The 21,105-nt window shown below is 35.2% G+C and overlaps 4 protein-coding genes across 5 annotated transcripts; 3 read left to right on the forward strand and 1 right to left on the reverse strand.

Annotated features, from left to right (window-relative positions):
* The first annotated feature begins 197 nt into the window (after positions 1-197).
* Positions 198-5,092, forward strand: LOC7491883 (protein IWS1 homolog 1). Its single transcript, XM_002303406.4, has 11 exons — positions 198-313; positions 492-999; positions 1,768-1,887; positions 2,171-2,391; positions 2,467-2,596; positions 2,697-2,759; positions 2,846-2,923; positions 3,317-3,405; positions 3,524-3,586; positions 3,730-3,883; positions 4,586-5,092. The coding sequence occupies exons 1-11, from the start codon at positions 294-296 to the stop codon at positions 4,682-4,684; spliced, it is 1,545 nt and encodes a 514-aa protein (XP_002303442.2). The 5' UTR covers positions 198-293; the 3' UTR covers positions 4,685-5,092.
* A 1,633-nt stretch (positions 5,093-6,725) lies between these two features.
* LOC7456100 (uncharacterized) lies at positions 6,726-11,079 on the forward strand. 2 transcript variants are annotated; one of them, XM_052451451.1, is made up of 3 exons: positions 6,726-8,918; positions 9,554-10,473; positions 10,548-11,079. In XM_052451451.1, the coding sequence occupies exon 1, from the start codon at positions 6,912-6,914 to the stop codon at positions 8,826-8,828; it is 1,917 nt and encodes a 638-aa protein (XP_052307411.1). In that variant the 5' UTR covers positions 6,726-6,911; the 3' UTR covers positions 8,829-8,918; positions 9,554-10,473; positions 10,548-11,079. The 2 variants fall into 2 exon arrangements, with proteins under 2 accessions (XP_052307411.1, XP_024454173.2); XM_024598405.2 differs by having other exon boundaries at positions 9,554-11,079.
* Positions 11,080-14,130: 3,051 nt separating this feature from the next.
* On the reverse strand, positions 14,131-15,184 carry LOC7456101 (wound-responsive protein GWIN3). Its single transcript, XM_002304323.4, has one exon. It carries the CDS (start codon positions 14,878-14,880, stop codon positions 14,269-14,271), a length of 612 nt encoding a protein of 203 aa, XP_002304359.1. The 5' UTR covers positions 14,881-15,184; the 3' UTR covers positions 14,131-14,268.
* A 2,326-nt stretch (positions 15,185-17,510) lies between these two features.
* LOC7491884 (protein AE7) lies at positions 17,511-20,500 on the forward strand. The gene is made up of 5 exons (XM_024596735.2): positions 17,511-17,839; positions 18,162-18,267; positions 18,374-18,473; positions 19,500-19,545; positions 20,088-20,500. Exons 1-5 carry the CDS (start codon positions 17,713-17,715, stop codon positions 20,186-20,188), a joined length of 480 nt encoding a protein of 159 aa, XP_024452503.1. The 5' UTR covers positions 17,511-17,712; the 3' UTR covers positions 20,189-20,500.
* The last annotated feature ends 605 nt before the right edge of the window (positions 20,501-21,105 follow it).

Raw genomic sequence — 21,105 nt, forward strand, 5'->3', positions numbered from 1 at the left:
GTATCAGAGCCTTGATGACCAAGCGGTCACGAGTTCGAATCTCACCATCCTCATTTATTTGATAAAAATTAAGTACAAGGTAATGTGAGTCTGTCTAAGTTTCAAGCCCAAAGGGTTTTCACTTAAAAATATGTGTTAGAAAATAATATAAATTATATCCTGAAACCTCACCTAACCGCATAAACTTTTGGGTTAAATTGTTTCTTTCATCCTGCTCAATTAAAATCCATCCTCTCGGCCCTCACTATAAATTCTGTCATCAATTCCATACCTTTCCACAACCAAGCATAACCATGGGTCACGAAGACGATCCGTACTCTCCCTCTCCCTCTCCCCACTCCCTCAATTCTTTAAATTCATTTTCTTTTCGATCAATCTATCTAAAAAATTAGTTTTTTTTTTCAATTGCTTTCTTTTGCGTTTCGCTGACCGATTCCCAATCGAGAAAATTACGATTTTTGGTATTCTATTGACCGATGCTTTCTTGTCAGGTATCGTGATGAGGACGGAGAGCCGTTAATGGACTACGACGAAATGCAATCAGATGGCGGAGGACAATCACCGGAACCACACCAGAATCATATCTTAGACGAATTAGAGGATGATATTGACAATTGGGAGAGAGAGAGGTCACAAACTCCGGTATACGATACGGATAAAGTAGGAAAACCTAGAAAAAGATTGGTTAAAAAAGGCGGCGATTCAGGGAGAGAGAGTGGTAGCAGTAGTTATGTGCCGCCGGCGTTTGTTGATGACGAGGAGGAGGATTACGGGGGGTTTGAGAGGGAAGGATCGGTTGGAGATGGGAACTATACCAAGAAATTTGCGAAGGACAAGGAGAGGAAAAAGTTCAGTAAAGGGGAAAAGAAGTTTGGAGGGAAAGGAGGAAGTGAATCGAAATTGGGGCTGAAAAAAGGAACGCCGACGAAGTTGGTGTCTGGAAAGGATGACGGAGAAGTTAAAGAGATGTGGGATACTATTGCTGGTGGCGATTCCGAGGTTCTTTTTTTTTTTATCTGAATTGAGTTTCTTTTTTCTAAGATTTTTTTTTCTTTGATGCTTTGATGTGTTTAGTTTTGAATTGATTGTGTTGGATTTTTTATGTTTGTCTATGTGATTGATTGAGATTTCTGATTCATTGACTCGAAGAAGAGATCGAGTGATTTTGGTGACAGTTTGCGGAGCTAAAGTTTTCCGGGTTATATAGCCTTCATGGTGCTGATTTCGTGGTTGCTAATTTTTGTTTTTGTTGTCGGTATGTTAATAGCATTCTATAGGACATTGCTATTCTGATTTATAGTACAAATTTTTGTTGGGATGGGATTAGCATTGGGTTTGTCTTTTGAGTTTATATGGGCAAGTAATTGGTTGATATCTGATTACTAGTACTAGGTGGCTAAATCTGTTTAAATGGTCGGCAGCTTCCTTTATCAACCTCTAGGGTACAATTTCTATCACAGTTTGATGTTGATGTAGTTGTTTACTTGATTCCACATCGTCTTTTTTCACGACAATATATTAGTAATCTAGCAAGTTTTGCTATAGTTCTTACTAATTTTTGTTATATGCTAGTCTCTCAAGGTTCAATTATGTAGTTAATTAACATTAAAAGTCTGATTCGTGCTGCATGACTATCGTTGAGTCTATGATATAGAATAAATCCTGTTTTATTGACTTGTTTTAAGTGTTGGGTCTTTCCTTAGTAACTACTATGTTTTTTAGTTTGTTATTGAATATCTAAATATATTTCAATTTCCTTTGGAACAGGATGATCAAGAGGGTGCTAGGACTGTAGATGATGACAACTTCATAGATGACAGTGGTGTGGATCCTGCTTATGGGTATGGAATTGACAATGAGCCACGCTCTCCTACTGATGCTCCTCAGGTTAATAGTCCAGCTCTTTTCCTGACTCTCACTTGTAATTGTAGGCCACCATAGACTGTTTTATTGATGAGGCTCCTGGCTTGTTCAGTATTTTTTTTACGCACTATTGCTTTGAATTGGTGTTTGGAGACTTTGCTTGTCTTGTTGCAGAGTTCCATAATTGATGTTGCACTATTAATCGACTTTCATCTCTATAATAATATTTATGTTTGCCGGTTGACATGCTGTATATGGAGCTTCCTAGCTTTTATGTTATTGGGTTTATTATTCCGTTTCTTTCCAGGCAGAGGAAGGTGAAGAGGATGAGGAAATCAAGGATATGTTCAAGATGGGTAAGAAAAGGAAGAAGAATGAGAAAAGTCCTGCAGAGATTGCACTATTAGTTGAGAATGTCATGGCTGAGCTTGAGGTCACTGCTGAAGAAGATGCAGACCTTAATAGACAGGGGAAGCCTGCTGTTAATAAACTCAAGAAGTTGCCTCTTCTTACCGAGGTTCTCTCAAAGTAAGCTGGCTTTACACAATCTTGTTTTTGTTCCCTTGGAATTTACAGTTAATTTATTGTTGTCTCCTGGTGCAGGAAGCAGCTCCAACAAGAGTTCATAGATCATGGAGTACTAACATTGTTAAAAAATTGGCTAGAACCCCTTCCAGATGGAAGTTTACCCAATATAAATATCCGTGCTGCGATTTTGAAGATTTTGACTGATGTATGCTGGGGTTTTCCACCATCCTCCCCCATTTAGTACTTCTTGTTGCTTCTGAACGAACTTCGTGTGGAGCCTGAAACATTTTCTCTCTCTCATGCAGTTTCCAATTGATCTGGAGCAGTATGATAGAAGAGAACAATTGAAAAAAAGTGGTCTTGGAAAGGTTAGGGATCTCCTTATGTGATGGTAACGAACTTGCTGTTTCTATTGGCACTGAACCAAACTCAGACTGATTTAATACTCTGGCAGGTTATTATGTTTTTATCAAAATCTGATGAGGAAACCACATCCAACAGAAAACTTGCTAAGGACCTGGTTGATAAATGGGTAATGCAATCTCTTTTCATCTCATGATTTTTATTTGTTTAATAACTGCCACCTCTCCTTAATATTTTTTTAGTGCAAAACTTAGGGCATGCATTTACTAGAAAATCATATTAGACTGGCACTCATGGATAGTTTCTCTCCTTTTAGGGTTCATTCATTGGTGATCTCTTTTCCTGTTTGTTTGAAATGCCTCTTTTCTTTTATATTTAATTGACTTGTCATGTGTTGATCTCAAGTATATAATAAAATTAAACCAAACTTGAATATTTTTCCTTATTGGTATTATTTTTCGGTAAAAAATATCTTTTTCATTAATTGGAAAATATGTGCACAAAGAAGATTTGTATCTGAAGTAATGACATTTTCTTGCATTTCTGCAATTAATAAATATAGAGTCGGCCAATATTTAATAAGAGTACAAGGTTTGAGGACATGAGAAACGTTGAAGATGATCGGGCCTTCAGAAGGCCAACTGTGAGAAGGTATTTCTCTTTTCACACACTGCCAACTTTTATTACTGTTGGATGTTTGTATATGTGCATGAGTTTCATGTGTCTATGCCTGAAAATTTTTCTTGTGGTAAATTTGTATGAATCTCAGGCCATCGAATAATTCTGCTGGAATGTCATCAAGGGATGGAGATCTTGATTTGGATATTTCACGGTAAGATGTGACAGAAGATCACTCCTTACATGTTTGCTGATGATTACTTAAACAACATCTTGTGCCTGTTTGCTTCTATGATTTTTTTCGGCATGCTATTTTTCTCAATTCTAATCTTCAATTTACATCAATAAAAAATTCAGGGAACGGAAGTCTAGTCAGTCATCAGACAGACAGCATGCATCCAGGCCAGAAGCAACACCATTGGATTTTTTGGTGCGTCCCCAATCTAAGATTGATCCTGAAGAAGTTAGGGCCCGTGCTAAACAAGTAGTTCAAGATCAGCGTCGTCTAAAGGTTGGTTTTTCCATTCCAATATGTGAAAGTGAGCACATAATTGAATCATTTAGAGTTAACAGAAAGTGCTGTGTTGAGTAAAAGGTTAAAATGAGTGGTAGCATGATTACTCACATGGCATGACCTCAATGTTTCATGATCCACCATTGAGTTGGAACTATTCATGGGACAAGATTGTCTCAATTTGAGCTAAGTTTTTGCGTGTTACTTGGATCCTTATCTAACAGGGTGCTTTGGAGCCATCCTTTAGAATGTCATTGCCCTCTTATATTGGTGAGGGTTTTCAATTTCAATTGGTCTCTCCTGCAGTATTGTCAGAGACAGATTTGATAGATTCTTATTACTCTCGATTCTTTCCCCTTTCAATAGTTAGCCAAAGCTTATGGTTCTAAATATATATGTTCCAAAAAACATTGAACACAATCTAGATCAACTAAAATGCTCGCTTCCAATTCATATGCAACTTGAGGGTTTTTTTTTTGTACTTGTTGATGAATGGCTGGTTGAGGTTTGCTTTTGACTCTCCTTTGCATCATGGTTCTCTATAATGTTTACTTCCTTAAAAAGGAGACTCCTTGGAAAGGTCAATCGATGGTTCGATGTTCTTTTGAGTTTGCAGTATGCACCCATGCTTGTGTTTCAAAGATACTGAGATTTCCAAATTTACTGTTTCTAAACTTAAATGTCAATTGTTACTGGCAGATGAATAAAAAGTTGCAGCAGCTAAAGGGACCGAAAAAGAAGCAATTGCAAGCTACGAAGCTTAGCGTGGAAGGTCGCGGTATGCTCAAATATCTGTGATATTGCCGGTTTCTGGAATCCATTGGCAAGAACGAACATTATATAAGAAAAATAACGTGTATTTTTATTGCATGGGGCATGGGCTGGTCGTTGGCTGGAAGTAACCGGCCTACAAGTGAAGGGCCATCTGGTTCTTGTGCTTCAATCGGTGACATTGTTCGGGAAAATGTAAGCCCATTTCAACTAGATATTGGATTCCCGATCGGCTTAATATCTGTTAAATTAAGCCTACCCCGAATTGACGTGTTAGAAGCTTAATGGTTTAAGCTGAAAACATCAGTGCAAGTTGGTAAATGTGAGGAACAAAAATATTCTCATTTGTGAAGGACTTTTCATTGATGCTGTTGTCCTTCGGTCAATATGTACTTTTGCCTTATGGATTTGATTTACAAGACAAGCATTTGTCTACGGAGCCCAATCAGCAACGGATGTGTTACTTTGATCGAGCAAATTTGTCAACAACATTGGTGCATGCATGCATGCTTGAAGCTCTTGTTGCAAACTCGTTAAAGTTGCTTTGTTGCGGGGACTTTACCTTAATCTGAATTTTTTATAATTTATTTCAGAAAACTATTTAAAATTTTCATTTTTCAAAGGGCAAATTACTTTAAGTATTCTTGGTTATTTTTTTACTTTGCAATCAAGTTTTTATATGTTACATTTTGTAACCTGAAAATTGTAATACTTTATAAAGTCAATATAAAATATATATTTATTTATAAAATTGCTATTATATTTGAAATAATAATTAAAGAGCTTATTCTTTTCAAAACACGATTCCATATAAAAAAATAACAAACAAAGAGAAAAAAAACCAAACATCCTAGCTTCCATTATTTTTCATCTTGTTCCACTCTCTTTCTTGCATAGCCGTCAAGCTCAAATCCTTCACTCAAACATGACAACCACATGTAGATGTTGCTGCTCCTCTTGAGTTGCCACCATCGAGTTGGCTTTCTTTTTGGTCGAGTTACTTCGCTTCTCAACTTTTCCTGCGAAGAATTCTCCAAGCTCTTACTAGCAGCTTGAAGTTTCACGTCAACTGAGATATGGAGAGGTTTGTATTTGCCTAACTATTTTTTTTTTAAAAGATGATGTAGGAATAAAGATAATGATTAAATAATGTTTTATATATATATATATATATATTGAAAAACTAGTCCCTCAGACCATATTCATAATAACCTAGAGGAACATGCAAATCCTTTCTTGGAACTCCTGTCATACGCGCTCCTAAAAAATGACACAAATAAAAAAAGAAGTTCAAAGGATCCAATAAAAAAAAAAAGATGCAAATAAAAAAAATTAAGATGGTAAAAAAAGATTGAAGGACACAATAAAGAATAAAAAAAATGCAAATGAAGAAAAAGCTTGAGGTGATTCACTGTTCACATGAACAACGTTTTCACCCTAAGGTTTTTAACATATAGTATAATATATTACATTACAATAGTAAAAGAGAAGAGATTATTAGTGTGTTATATGATGAAAATACATGAATTGAATTAACCAAAAATATTTTTCTATTTATTAAACCTTCTTGTCTATCAAATATGTAGTGAAACATATGAAAAATACCAAGCTAAAAAGGTAAAAAGATAATGAAAAATTTATCTAAATACTCAGAACCACAGTTTACTTAGCATATAGTTGAATTGGTCCGTCAAAAGAATTTTTATATAGTTTAATTTTTAACTCGAACTATATAAGAAATTAGATTATGAAATTTCAAGATTAACATACTACAACAGATTTAATAATAACATTAATTAATTCTCTATATATTTTTTTAATCCAATCCACGACACAACACTGTAAAATAAATAGTAGTTTCTACATCCATAGCTAGCCACTTCTAAGTTTTTCGGTCTTGGTTGTGTATGGGCCGAGGCCACCAAGCTTTATCTACCTTTTTATGGGCTAGGCTTTGGAATGGCATAGACTATTACCATCTGCTTCCTTTATACGAATAATCAAAGCCCAGCCCATTTAACCGTTAATAACTTTAAAACCCACAAAAAAAAAAAAAACAGCTACTGTATTTACTTATGGCGAGACTGGTGTTTGTTCGACGTTTTCTTTTGTTTCTGTCGTGGCTTTGCTTTCATTGATTAAAGAAAAGGAAAGGAAAGGAAAAAAAATATACAGAAGCTAAAACCCTCCCTAGTCCCTACCCATTTTCTCTCCTCTTTCTCTCAACCTACTTTTTTCTGTGTGTCAAAAATCAATGGGAACGAAGGCAGATCAAGAAGAAGAAGCAAGGCGTCTCAAAACAATAGCAGAGACTAAATTTACCAACTCCAACCTCAAATCAGCCCTCAAGCACGCCAAGAAAGCCCACCGTCTCTCTCCAAAACTCGAAGGTCTCTCTTCAATGCTGACAGCCTTGAAGACTCTCCGTGTCGCCTCCAAGACCCAAAATTCAGACATCACTGACTGGTACAAGATTCTCCAGGTAGAACCCTTCTCTCATATGAACAGTATTAAGAAACAATACAAGAAACTAGCTTTAGTCTTACACCCTGATAAGAACCCATTTTTAGGATGCGAAGAGGCATTTAAGCTTGTTGCTGAGGGGTTTAGAGTCTTGTCTGATAAGATTAGGAGGAAAGAGTATGATTTGAGGTTAAGGATACGGCTTCAGGACGAGAGGGTTAGTGATAATTCTGCTGTGGAGACCTTTTGGACTGCCTGTTCGCGGTGTAGGCTTTTGCATCAGTTTGAGAGACAGTATTTGGGGCATAATTTGGTGTGTCCTAGTTGTAAGAAGAGTTTTGAGGCTGTTGAGGTAAAAGGAGGGGATAAAAAGGATGCTGAGGTTGGAGTTTGGAGTGAGAGGCTAAGGAGGAAAGATATTGGTGGTAAGGGAATTGGGGGTTTGAGTTCCGGGGAAGGGGTCAGTGCGGGGTCGAGGAGAGAATTGGATGCTGAAAGTGCAGGAGGCGTGAATTTGAAGGGGAATGAAGTAATTTCTGGAGAATGGGGTGGTGGGAAATTGAGGACCGGGGGTTTGAGGAGGAGAACGAGTACTGTTGGTGAGGTTTTGGAGAGATCAAAGAAGAGGGTGAAGTTTTCTGATGAAACGATGACATTAGCAGAAATGAAGTTGGAAGCAAAGAAAAAGGCGAGTCAAAAGGTGGAATTGAAGGAGAAGCAAAAGGATGTTGGGGAAAAGGAGAAGAAGAAGGAGAAGCAGAAGGTGATGGAGAAGGGGAAGGGGAAGGGGAAGGAAACATGTCTAGTCTTGAACAAGAGCACGGATTTGGAGACTGAAAAAGGTGGAGCATCAAAGAAGAGTGGGGATACGGAAATCAAGACAAGGGAAGGTGTAAAGACAAGTAGAAAAATGGAAATCATGAGGCAAGGAGCATCAAAGAAGAGTGCGAGTTTGCAAATGGAGAGGCACAAGAATTCAAGGGGGGATTTGGACAGCATGGCAGTGGAGTATTCAAATTTCTTTGATTTTGATAGTGATAGAGTGGAGAGGAGGTTTAAGAAAGGGCAAGTTTGGGCTATTTATGACGATGATGGAATGCCGAGACATTATGGTTTGATTGATGAAGTTGTTTCAGTGAATCCCTTTAAGGTGAACTTGAGTTGGTTGGATCTTCAAAGGTATGGAGACGAGGTGTTAATTTGGGAGAAAATGGGTCTTCATGTATCTTGTGGTAGATTTAAGGTTGCCAGGACGATGATAATTGACTCTGTTAATATCTTTTCACATGCTGTGGAATGTGAAAGGGAAGCAAGGGAAGTTTATAGGATTTATCCTAAGAAGGGTTCTGTGTGGGCACTTTATAATAAAGCAACTTTAGGTGCTGAAGGAAGAAATCTGTCAGCTAGTGATGAGCGATGCCATGACATTGTTGTGCTGTTAACCACTTACAGTGAGATGCATGGATTGAGCATGGCCTCCCTTGAGAAGGTTGATGGGTACAAGACTGTATTTAAGAGACGAGAGATTGGGTGCCATGCTGTTAGATTGCTTGAAAAAGATGATATTTGGTTGTTTTCACATCAGATTCCTTCAAGGAAGTTTTCTGGTGACGAGGTTGCTGACAATTTAAAGGACTGTTGGGAACTTGATCCTGCTTCACTTCCTTCAAATTTGCTTACTGTTGGTGGGGAAGCTGACATTGAGTAGGGAAAACTGACATGCTTTATGATAGCTCTTCTTTTCTGATTCAGGGGTTGAGGTAGAAAATATATGGATGTAAATTAAATACCCTGCGAGGTAATTATGCAACTGATCACTTTTTGTGTTTTCTGTAATCATGACTGCCTATTCTGGTCTGATCATTTACTTTAGTAATTTTGTTAAAAAAATTAACTTGGTTATTTCTCCAAACACAAGTGAGTGTGGGAGTGCAGCACACAAGTAACTGAGGCACAAGTACCTCATGGTTTAAAGGACTAACTAACCAATGGGTTTAATCTCAAGATTTAGAGGAACTTATTGAAAACTGAAAGACACACTTCAGATATTTTTGATGATCTATATAGGTAACTATGATAGCCCTCATGTATGGATTGGTTGCAGTCGAATATGTAGTTTGTGTTTAGATTGGTGGTCCATCTGTCCATAAATGCAGCCACAAGTATGAGCTGTCCCCTGGTATCTATACTCATAGGTTTGCTGAATTTTCTAGGTTCAAGGATTTTTCTTAATACGTGGTCATGTTCTGTTTCTTGGTTGGGTCAAAAAAAAAAAAACCTAATGAGATGCCATGCTATAAGAGCACACGCATTTTTTTTTACATTTACGCATGTGTGTATATAACATTTTTAGGCTTCTATGATCTATGGAAAAGGGCTTCCATAATCCTCAAAGGAAATTTGAAAAAGTACCGTCGATTTTTCTATTTGCAGGTTGCATTCTGTGGATGGGAATGGGGTTGTAATATTGCCCTTGTCTGGACATAAACTTGAGCACATCACTCACACCTTGACTTTTTCACTATTTAACATGCTCTTGTCAAATCATTTGCTAAGTCATTCTTTCTCTTCAGATTGCAAGCTCCGCATTTACAGTCTGCTTTATGTGCAGCTTCTATTGATGAAGATTTCAGATTTGATGAGTTCAAAATCTCTTTTGTATTCCTTTCTAACAATTGATCCTTGTTTTTCGATTGGTTCTTTAGCCTTTGCTTTCTCTTATTAAGAGGATCCTCCATCCATCAAAAAGAAGCTGGCAGTTGCATTTAGCCAAGTTCATCCTACCGGCAATCATATGCGAGGCTTAATTCACTTTGTTCTGTTGCAAACTTTTGGATTTTATGTGGAGGTTTGAGAAACTGATGTCCTCAAGCTTTCTAAGTAACGAAGTTATTTACAGCTTTCAGAAATTAGCTTGTTGAACTTACTAGCCTAATATCAATTCCGGGTTACTGCTGGAGCACTCGATTGCTCTGTTGATTGACCATTCTGCAGATACTGTAGCTGCTTATGAGAATTTGCAGGTCGCAGGTGATTTGCTAGATGAGAGAATGGCAACTTAAACTAAGCAACTCTGTTGTCAAAGTCACTGGTTTTGCTATTTCAGCTAGTTTGCAAACTGTCATAATATTTAACAGTAGGTCAAGATGGACCTTATGCAAAAACTGCAGCAGAATATGCAGACAAGTAATTGACTTTTGAGCAGTCACAACTTCACTGCTCCTAAACTCAGATGTCAATTGTTGCCGGGAGATGAATAAAAAAACTTACATCAGCTAAAGCACCGAAAAAGAAGCCATAGAAAGCTACAAAACTCAGCGTGGACGGTCGCTGTCTGCACAAATAGTTGTGAGGTTACCAGTTACTTGAATCCCTTGGCAACAAGGAACTGTGTACTCATAATAAATATACTGTTGTTATCGCGCAGGCCATGAGGTCGGTCGTTGGCAGGAAGTTGATTGGTACACAAGCCATGTGGTTGTACTGCTGAATCAGAATGCTATCGTTAGGCAAATGGTTTACGCTGAAACTTTTGCAAGCTGATAACATTTTTGAGGAACAAAGTATATTCTTGTTTCTCAAGAACAATTCTTGTCATTCTTGGTGATGCGTTCTTCTGCCTTGTGAATTCTTGGTGAATGGTTAATATCTGTGAATGTCTTGTTTTTCTGGCACTGATGATACAAAAGCAACAGACTGGCTACCTCTAAATACAATACAGCCTCCTAATCCAAATACATGAAATGGATTTGCAGAAGCAGCATTATTGTCTACACAACCCAGCAAGTCTCGGGCGCTTCGTTTTGATCCAGCAAACTTCTTGTTTCATATTATATGATCCAAAACCGTATCGATCCAGCAAACTTCTTGTATTATACTTTATGATCCAGCACCGTAGTCTGTAACTAAACATTTTAATTGCTTTGTTTAACTTCACAAGGACAACGTATTACACAGCACAGTACAACAAGGGCAAATAGCCAAATAGGGCTCCAAATACGGATGCAACATGAGAGCAGGCTTGGTCGCATGTCCTCTAAGCGACCTGTCATTCAGGCAACTTATTGAAGCCAAGTGTACGACCCACGCCACCCGTATGTCATAAAGTTGCACGCTTCCAATACTTGATGACTAACTCGTGCTATACTGGATTTTTTTTTTATATATAAAAATATCTAGATATTAATATCTTTTTGGTAATTTTTTTTTAATTGTGAGGGATTTATTTTATGTAACCCGGTTAACTTGATGACCAGTAAAAAGATAATTTGACTCGAAATAAATATTCAATATAAAATTTTTTTATAAACAATGAGATAATAATATATTGAATCGATTTGGGTCAACTCATATTAATCTGCTAATTTGCATGTCGGGTTATAAGACCATGATAACCCTATATAAAACAAATCACAACAAATTATAAAGTTGAATTTACAACAAAACTAATGTTGAAGAATGAATTTGAAAAAAAATCAATTAAAAAAAAAAGGACCCAAAACAATGATATGTGTCAATCCAAGTTAACCTGTTAAACTTGAAATCCAGATCATGAGACTAGGATAACTCAATAGAAAAAAAATAAAACAAATTATAAAGTTCAATTCTCAATCAACTTGGTGCTGAAAAATAAAATTGTAAAAAGATTCGAATAAAAGATGGACATAAAAAATGTTTAGGCAATGTTAGTGTTTTTAAAGAAGTAAGAAAAATTCAAGAGTTAGGTTATTGATTTTATTGGATTCAATAACTTCAGTTAACTTAACTTAATGAGGTGATTATAAAATAGGAAATAACAACAAATAAATAGAAAAAAAATTTAGCCCAAGTCAATTCGGGTTAACCAACAAAATCCATGACCTGACACATGAGATCGAGATAACACCATAAAATATGGAATACAAAAATCAATTGTAAAAAAGGACCTAGAAAGAAATAAGCCAACTCGGGCTAATATTTCAAACTCGTGATCTGGGTTATAAGGCCGGAAGCATCCCATAAAAAACAAACCCGAAAAAAACATGAAATCAAATTTCAGATTAACAAAATCTCGATCAATAAATTGCCGAGTGATGAAATTTAGAAAAGAAAGTCTCAATAAAAAATGATTAAAAACAAAGTAAATAGTAATTAAAAGAATAAAAACCAAATCTGATATAAAATAAAATATTGAGGGATGTAATTAAAAAAATAATTCAATTAAGAGAATTATATAAAATATCGAGGGCTACAATTGAAAAAATAATTCAATTAAAAAAATTATATAAAATATTAAGGGTTCCATTGAAAAAATAATTCAGTTAAGATAATTATATAAAATATTGTGGGGTGCGATAAGAAAGATAATTTAATGAAGAGAATGATTAGAAATAAAAAAAATGCAAACAAAAGACCGGGGACAAAATCTAAAAGGTAAAAAAAAATCATAATAGGATTAAATTGAAAGAAAAATCCAATTCTATGGATTACTTAAAATAAAACAAATAGCATGAAAGAAACATGAATCAAATCTGAAAAAAAAAATAAACAGATTAAAGGACTGCTTTGAAATATATAGGGGAAGGCTCTAAAACTGATGAGAAGAGAGGAAAGAAAGAAAGAAAAAAAGAAAAAAAGCATTCACTATCACAAAACTCAATATATTCTGACAACACGTGTCGCTCAGTAATGGAGATGATGTTGTGAAGATTAAAACGTCATCGTGAAAGATATAGTTTGATCGTTGAAGAATGCCACATGCTTCACCAGAAAAAGCAGGGGCACCCACATGTGTCCACGTGATGTTCACGCACAACTCACTTTTAAAAATTAAATAATATTTTATATATGTCAAAATATAAAATTGCATTTGACAAGATTCAATAATAACATAAAAATCATAAGAAAAAACCGAAAAACGACTTGACTCAAATTAAGGCAATTAGACGTTAATGATATTTTAATTATTTTATTATGTTTTTAAAATGAAAAAAATAAAACATATCCTTATTTTACAGTGCATTATTGTTTTTTTTTTCTCATCAATCTTTTTACTGTGTAAAAAAAAAAACCTCTATACTCTGTTACCACGGCCAATTGTATTGTGATAATTAGGAAAAAAATTATAATTTTACTATTTAAATTAAATCTGTAACTAAATTTTCTACAGTATTTCTTTTAATTTTAATTTGATGCTGCAGAATATTTTGTTCAGTAACTAATGTCACTCTGATTGTATAGAGTGGTAGGTACATTATAGTCTTAAAATTATGCTGTCTGTGTCCCGAACAGAAGGCATGGGCCTCGTGGTGGGTTCCTTGTGCGCTGTTTATTTTTGGGTACAAAAATGTTTTTTTATAGGTTTTGAATATTTTTTATTTAAAATTAATTTTTATTTTATATTTTTAGATTGTTTTAATATGTCAATATTAAAAATAATTTTTTTAAAATAAAAAATAATATTTTAATATATTTTTAAATAAAAAAAACATTAAAAAACAATAATTATCACACTTTATCTCCCGAACTCAGTAGAACAGCGTGGTTCAGCGGTGGTCAGGACGAACAAACGACCTTAACAATTAACCCCGCAACAGCAGCTGCAATTTAGCATCCACAAGGCTCACCCCGTTTCAAAGCCTCAACAAGACGACAACCGGTCTCTACCACCTAAAACACTAACCAACACCGGCATGCCTAGGCTTATGGTCTAGAGAAGAGCCATTTGTGTTCCATTTAAGCCATCTCATGAGAAGCGCCAGCATGGTCTTGATTTCTTAATATTTGTTAATCAACAACACGATTCCATGATTTGAAGATTAAGTAAGTTTGTAGGGTTGCATGGTATTGGTGCTCTGGATTAGGACTGAGGCACTTCAATGGAAAACAACAGCCGTTTCAAAGAGCCAAATTTACCAGATTACTGCAAAGAACCACTTGTTTTAAGTTAAGAATTATGGCAATCAGAACAAGTTTTAATTCAAACCAAAGAAAATAAAAGGGCTCACAGAAGATTTTTGATCGACCACAGCAAATGCAAAAGCTTGGAATTTATTTATTCAAGAGTACTTCCAGCCAGGTCCCCTGGCCCCCAACAAAAGTGTATCCTAGCCATGCAGCCCCCTGTTCCATGGAAAAAAGTTTGAAGATCGTAATATTCTAGAATAGCATCATGTTGAAGATACAAGCTGCCCCAGCACAATTGCTATAGGATCGCCATTGAGAGCCAGATAGTTTAATCCATTCTTGAAAAGAGAGCGAACTGTAACGCAAGGGAATTGGATGGACCCGAGAACCGGGCAGTAACGAAGCTGATAGAAATATTTTCTATATGGGCATGCCTTGGCAATCTGAAACCGATTATGACTTCGATCCCCACCGATCATAACCAGCCATTGTTGCATGGATGCATTAAACTCAACTTTCCAAATGGTCGGCACGTTACAATCACTGTTGTTGAGCTCGACATTGAACTCCAAGTTCAGACTAGTGTCTTCTCGGACCACATTGTCATTGGAATCAACCACCGATGAGAATTTTATCGGAAGCAAAGAGAGATTGTTCCTGTGCACAACAGGAGGTGGGCAGCTGGCTTCCATGGCTAGAGACATCCCGTCAAATGGACTGGTGACTGCGATGTAATAATCTAAACCCAGGAGAACCTCGTTATCATTTGAATCAACCACCGCTTCTTTGGGACCTTGAGCATCAATGGCCCTTTGAAATGATATTGCTGTCAAGGCAAAGAGAAGGAAGGAGAACATCAGCTTAGGGATCTTCATAGCTTACGATACATTGAAGAAATGCTCAGAAAAAGCAGAAATCTCTCCAAAGCAGATATGGGGTTTGGATAAATCTCACTTAAAAGTGGAAATGGTATCCTAGGAGGTAGGTGGTGATTGGCCAAGCAAAGAGCTAGATATATAGTGACGTTGTAGCAGAACATCCAAGTTCCATAAACCCTGAGACCATCTATCCTCAGATTTGAATATGAAACTTCGATTTTAACTACTTTTTGAATGGCAACAACAGTACTGAAGCTAAGATTTCAATTTGATGTCCTAATAAAATAAATAATCATGGGTGATCTAACACAGAAGTAATTAAAATTAGCTCTAAACCGTCTAGATAGTAGCCTAGTGGTAAGAGCTTGGGACCAAGAGATTTGTTCCCTCTGTGGTTTCAGGTTCGAGCCTTATGGTTGCTTATATGATGGTCACTAGAAGTTTACATGGTCGTTAATTTCAGGGTCTGTGAGATTAGTCAAGGTGCGCGCAAGCTGGCCTGAACACCTATATTAAACTAAAAAAAAAATAGCTGTACTAAATTGTTTGTTTGAGTCAATTACTTGTGAATCTGTTCATTTCACTAGAAGAATCTATGAACAGTCTCAACTCTCAAGTGTGACCGTTGATTAGACAACATAATAGTGTCCATATCCACGAAAAAGAGCACAGGTTTCCTCCATGTTAGGTGGAGAAGCTTCCTAGAAGCCTCATTCCTTGCTACAAATTTTCTGTCACATCCTGCTGATCAAGAGGGCTGACTTTGCAAGTGTTAGAAACGGTAGCATTCTCCTCTAATTAAAATTACAAAAGCATACTAATCAAATTAGTTTTCCAAGTTTAATCTATAATTATGGAATTTATTATATCATGGAAATCTTACAAACAAAACTAAGCATATATTCAAATTTAATTAAGAGATTAAAGTATTGTCCTAGCGCGCATATATATATATATATATATATATATATATATATATATATAACAAAACTAGTCTTGTTCTTTTTTTTTTTTTTTTGAAGAACTTAAATCAAGTAAAAACTATTGTTTATCTTAGCAAACAAACCAAAGGTTTTTAACTGTAATTATTTTTTCTGTTTAACAAAAAAAATAAAAATAGTATGTTAATATTTTATGTGTGATTATAAGCTAAAAAATCATAAATATAATAAAAATTATGTTCAAAATTTATTTTAAATTTTAAAAATAAAAAATTGATTCGAATTGAATTCTCATGAACAATTTATTATTAATATTATTATTCTCTTATCATATATATAATAATTGAAAATTAAATTATGAAGATTCAAATAAAAATTTATCATAATATTTAAGAATCATGTTAAAATTAAATAGTAAATGAATCTAATAGATTTTTCTTAAAGTGCCAAAAAAAACCAAATAAAAAAAAATTATTACTTTTTGGTTTTGTTAAGGGGGTGGACAACTTTTTTTTTTTTGCCAATTAAAATTTGGACTTTGATCATCCCATTGTTTTTCAAGTCTACCCCATAAATGTTAATAGTCTCTTCCTAGCAAATGTGTATAATTTCTTAAACTCAAGAAATACATATTTATAACCACTATATTCATATTTAATTCTTGATTTATGGTGATTAATCAAATGTTGGTAATATGAGAATTAATTATGATTCTTATCATAATTAATTCTTCAACTTTTTAATTTTCAAAATCAACTATAAAAAAGATGGTGAAGGAAAAGTTTCAAACAATGTTTAGTTTAGCTTTCTTTTCTGGTGCCTCTTCTATTGATTAGGGGTTCGCTTTCGCTTGACTCTTTTTAATTTTTTATACACCCTTCCTCACCTCATATTTTAATGTTTTATTTTTTTTTATACTTTGATTTTTCTTTCAAATCTAAGAATTTAGGTTCATCTTGTTAAGAGATATTTAAGTTACATAATTTTTAATTCAAAGACTTTCTAAATCAAAGTGGTGGTGTTGGAATCTTGAAAAACATATTACAAACATCAGAGTTATACAAGCTATTAACAATAAAGCTTTAAAAACAAATGATTCATCATTGACAATAATAAAAGATTTATTACTTTAAAATGTTTCAAGAAGTTAATATTTTTATTTGTTTTAATTTAATAATTAACGTTTTTATTATTAGTATCCATGCTAGAACTTTGAATTAATATCAATTATAAGTTTGGATATATAATTTGCATGCATGATATTATTCTATTTGATATTTGAGTTGAAAGCTTGCTATGAATTTTTTTTTACTTATAAATTTAAATTTATATAAATTCTGGATTTTTAAAAAAAAACATTCTTATGTTTATCACTCTTCTCTTAATAAACTAATCATTGTTCATTATTTTGATTTATTTACAACTCTTTTGCTCATGCAGGAAAAGGAAGAAGTGGCTTTGGGAAATTTAATATATTATTATATATAAGGATGATTTAGTTATTTTATGAAAAAATTGATTGACCCAAAATGTAAGTGTAAGGTTTAATTTTTCAAATAAAAAAAACGATCGATATAATTATACTTTTTATTTATTTATTCCGCCAATGCAGAACGTGCTTGAATTCTTCATGAGCCCAAACAAGGGCTTGGCCCAACCCATAACTAGAACAAACAGCGCCGTGAAAGAGTTAAGAAAGCCGTAAAGGTTTCACCGCTCCAGCCTGCAGAGGAGGTCTAGAAAAACTCATCAGCATCCTCTGTCGATTATCTCTTTCTCTCTCTGAATTTGTTTGGGTGTTGGTTACTATTTACGTAAAGTATTGTATTATTCTGTTTCTTGTTTCTGGTTTTTTGGTATAAGAAGGAAAAAAAGAAGAAGAAAAGAAATGGTCTCTGGGCTAATCAACGCTAATCCAGTAATTTATGAGAAGAAGGAGAGACGGGTTCGAAGTGCTCCAAGTGTTGGTGATGATGAGCATGCTGTTGAGCCTATTGATCAACTTGAAGTTTTTGATATCCTTTTCATTAATTTTTCTTAATTCAATTCTAAAGTTTAGTTTTTTTCCCCCTTTTTTCTGTGCGTTCTTCTTATGTTTGGTTCAAAAGCGATCAAAATATTATTGCTTCTAAAGACAAAATATTTGATGATTTTTTCTGTTTGGGAATGGGGCTAGATAGTGTAAGAATTAACCCCAATTACGCTACATGAAAAATATGTTACTGTCGGTGGTTTGGAGTGGGCGCGCAAGCAATGCTAAGAAATGTAGAATGGATTGATGTTTTCGGTAGTTTGAAGCAAGATTTGTTAGAGTGTTTATTTTCTTAACATTCTTAAATCATATTAGAGACATAAAGGATCCGGAGCATCCTTACTCTTTGGAAGAGCTTAAAGTGATAACGGAGGATGCGATTGAAGTAGATGACAATCACAGTTATGTCAGGTAACAATGCCTGTCGTCTCAATTCTATTTATTCCTACTTCATTGGCCTTCCTTTTAATAAATAACTGAAATTCAAATAAAACTTTACGAGATTTCTCTTATTCAGGGTGACATTCACTCCAACAGTTGAACATTGTAGCATGGCAACAGTCATTGGTCTTTGCTTGAGAGTGAAACTTATGAGAAGCCTGCCACAACGTTACAAGGTATTTGTTAACTGTGTTTTCAGCTTTGTTATCTATTTCTGTAGCAGAGGCGGACCATAATTTGTGATTGGCAGTATTGTTTAAGTTCCTTTGGATGTTGCAAGGTCATACCACTTCCCCCGATAACATGAATAGCCATTCATGAACCCTAATCTGATCATGCATACTGAGATACGCCTCTTTTTTTATGAAATTAGGTTGAGGATAGATATATTGTTGAAGTCGGTGGAATACACAACTAAGCGCATCTAGAAAAGCTTGGTGGCTTTGTATTGTTGGGAATGTTAGGCAAATAATTGCTTAAATTGATTTCCTGTCATTCTTTATATTATGGCATTTGGTGTCTGTTATTTATCTATGAAATTTTGAGCTCGCCCACAATATATCTGGAGTAATTTGCGAATGCCTACTTGAATGGCTTGAAGCAAAACAATATGCGAGCACTGTAGTTGTGTGATTCACCAGCACCAGGAATTGGGGAACACAATAGACTAAGATAAAGTAGATGACCAAGTTTTCCGGGTTGCACTGTCAACATTATGCTTTATAGTTATATAAAGGAAGTTTTGTTCCACAAACCCTACTCATTACTCCCTTGAAGAAAGATTTCTTACCGCTTGAAAACATGTCCTAAAATGATTTGATAGAGCAATGATTTCTTAGTAACCATTATGTCCTAAAATGGATTGAACATCACAGATTATCTGCATAGATCAGAAAACACTTAACTCATACATAAACGCTAATTTGTAATTGATGGAGTAAGGGTACATGCTGGTGCTTATTTAATTCCTATATGATTTGGACTCTGGAAACGATGTGGTTGGAGCATCCCAAGTCAATTTTTGTTGATAACTTTGAATTTTATCTGATACTTTTAATTGTAGTGTTGTAGTGCCGGTCTTAACAGCTACTTTTGGCCCAAGAATTCTTAAAAAAATTTACACTCTTATACTTGTAATTGTAGTGCATCCCCCTCTGCCTTTTCTCCTCTCCTTCTCACCAATATTTCCCAATGTTGTTTAGGTGGATATCAGGGTTGCACCAGGAACTCATGCAACTGAATCTGCAGGTAATCACTCTATCTTGGGGTGGAGGGAATCAGCTGTTGGATGCTTTTAATTTGTGCCTGGGTGGAAGTTCAAATGCCTTTAATAGATTTGCCGCCATTTATTATCTTATTCTCCATGTTGTGCTTCTTTTCGTTAGAATTTCTTTCCCTATCCAAACACTAAAAGCCATATGGTCGTATCCTCATCTTACACCCTGAAGTTAATGTTTTGAAGCCTGAGGATGCTGTATATACTACAGGCACTGGTTTTGAATCCTTAATCAAATATCTGGCCTCTAGAAATAACGACAACCAATTTTCTTTTTCATTTTTTTTTTCACCCCCTTATTTCTGTGACCTAACAAGCTCTTGAAACATGAGTTGTGGGAATCTTCACAGAGCACTTCCTGGATTACTGAGTAGCATCATTTTTTTTTAGAACTCCTGTGATGCGTGCTTTCCTTCTTTTGCCTTGTAGGTGGCATGCAAACTCGATCTTGATAAAAGTGCATATGAATTATAAAACAGCATTTGTTTTCTATCCTGATCTATTTTTTGTGCAGTTAATAAACAACTAAATGATAAAGAGCGAGTAGCTGCAGCATTGGAAAACCCAAACCTGGTGGATATGGTCGACGAATGTTTGGCTCCATCATATGCGTGAAATATTCCACCTACCACAGCTGAAAGCTTTCTGTACACACCTTCACGCGAGGCAGCTCATGTTATTACGACTACTGTACAATTGCTTGTCATTGTTCTTCACATCTTTGTGTTACCCTGATATGTATACATAAATGAGGTTCAAATCCTTAGAATGCAGTTGGAAACTGACCTTTGGTAGAGTTGAACTCTGGCTCTCACGGTGACTATACGATTTCTTCAGGTCTTGTTATCTCACTTTTATGTTTGTATACTATGATTTATATAATAGGTATTGTGAGGTTTAAATGAATAACAAACAGTATTGGACCCATTTTGCATTGTGCTTTGAATTCCCCGTGAATTATACTTGTTTGAATAGTTTGTTGTTTGCATGTTAAGGGTTCTTATTATATATATATGTATGTATTTTTATTTGAGCGAAATGTTTGAACTGTGTACTTTAATTACAGAATATAGAAATTGATGATTTCTGCGGATAGTTTCATCTAATTTTTGTCAAGCATCTGTTTTTATTAATGCAATTGTGGGGATTAGCCTAAGTTCTGATAAATGATCTCGAGTCTAGCTACGCAAGAGCTGAAATCTGGCATGGTTAGAACTTGTGTAATGCATTTTCGCGGACAGCACCTCCTAACACAACCAAACAAAAAGTTAGGCTGTAAACAAGCCTTTTAGTTAGGCAAAGAGCTCAAAATGCTAGAGTGGTGATATTCTGGGAATAAGCTTTGGCATTTCCCTGCTCGAATCTAGTCATATTCCATGCTATCGGCATCTTTTGACAAATCCATCAAAAGAGAACCAGTAAAAAATTGTTGAATTATTTCACTGATGGAAAAAAATAGTCCCTGACAGAGTACACCCGCCATTGATAAAACTTGGTCCATTTCCAATAAAACCCTAACATGTAAATCATAA

This window comes from Populus trichocarpa, chromosome 3 (genome assembly GCF_000002775.5).
Source record: "Populus trichocarpa isolate Nisqually-1 chromosome 3, P.trichocarpa_v4.1, whole genome shotgun sequence".
Lineage (NCBI taxonomy): Eukaryota > Viridiplantae > Streptophyta > Magnoliopsida > Malpighiales > Salicaceae > Populus > Populus trichocarpa.

Excerpts from the sequence above, each read along its gene's own strand:
- LOC7456100 (XM_024598405.2), top strand. The coding sequence starts at position 6,912 with ATGGGAACGAAGGCAGATCAAGAAGAAGAAGCAAGGCGTCTCAAAACA.
- LOC7456101 (XM_002304323.4), bottom strand. The coding sequence starts at position 14,880 with ATGAAGATCCCTAAGCTGATGTTCTCCTTCCTTCTCTTTGCCTTGACA.
- LOC7491883 (XM_002303406.4), top strand. The coding sequence starts at position 294 with ATGGGTCACGAAGACGATCC. Across the intron at positions 314-491 it reads ATGGGTCACGAAGACGATCC|GTATCGTGATGAGGACGGAG; the intron begins GTACTCTCCCTC and ends CTTTCTTGTCAG. Across the intron at positions 3,587-3,729 it reads CTTGATTTGGATATTTCACG|GGAACGGAAGTCTAGTCAGT; the intron begins GTAAGATGTGAC and ends TAAAAAATTCAG.
- LOC7491884 (XM_024596735.2), top strand. The coding sequence starts at position 17,713 with ATGGTCTCTGGGCTAATCAACGCTAATCCAGTAATTTATGAGAAGAAG. Across the intron at positions 17,840-18,161 it reads TGATCAACTTGAAGTTTTTG|ATCATATTAGAGACATAAAG; the intron begins ATATCCTTTTCA and ends TAACATTCTTAA. Across the intron at positions 18,268-18,373 it reads GACAATCACAGTTATGTCAG|GGTGACATTCACTCCAACAG; the intron begins GTAACAATGCCT and ends TCTCTTATTCAG.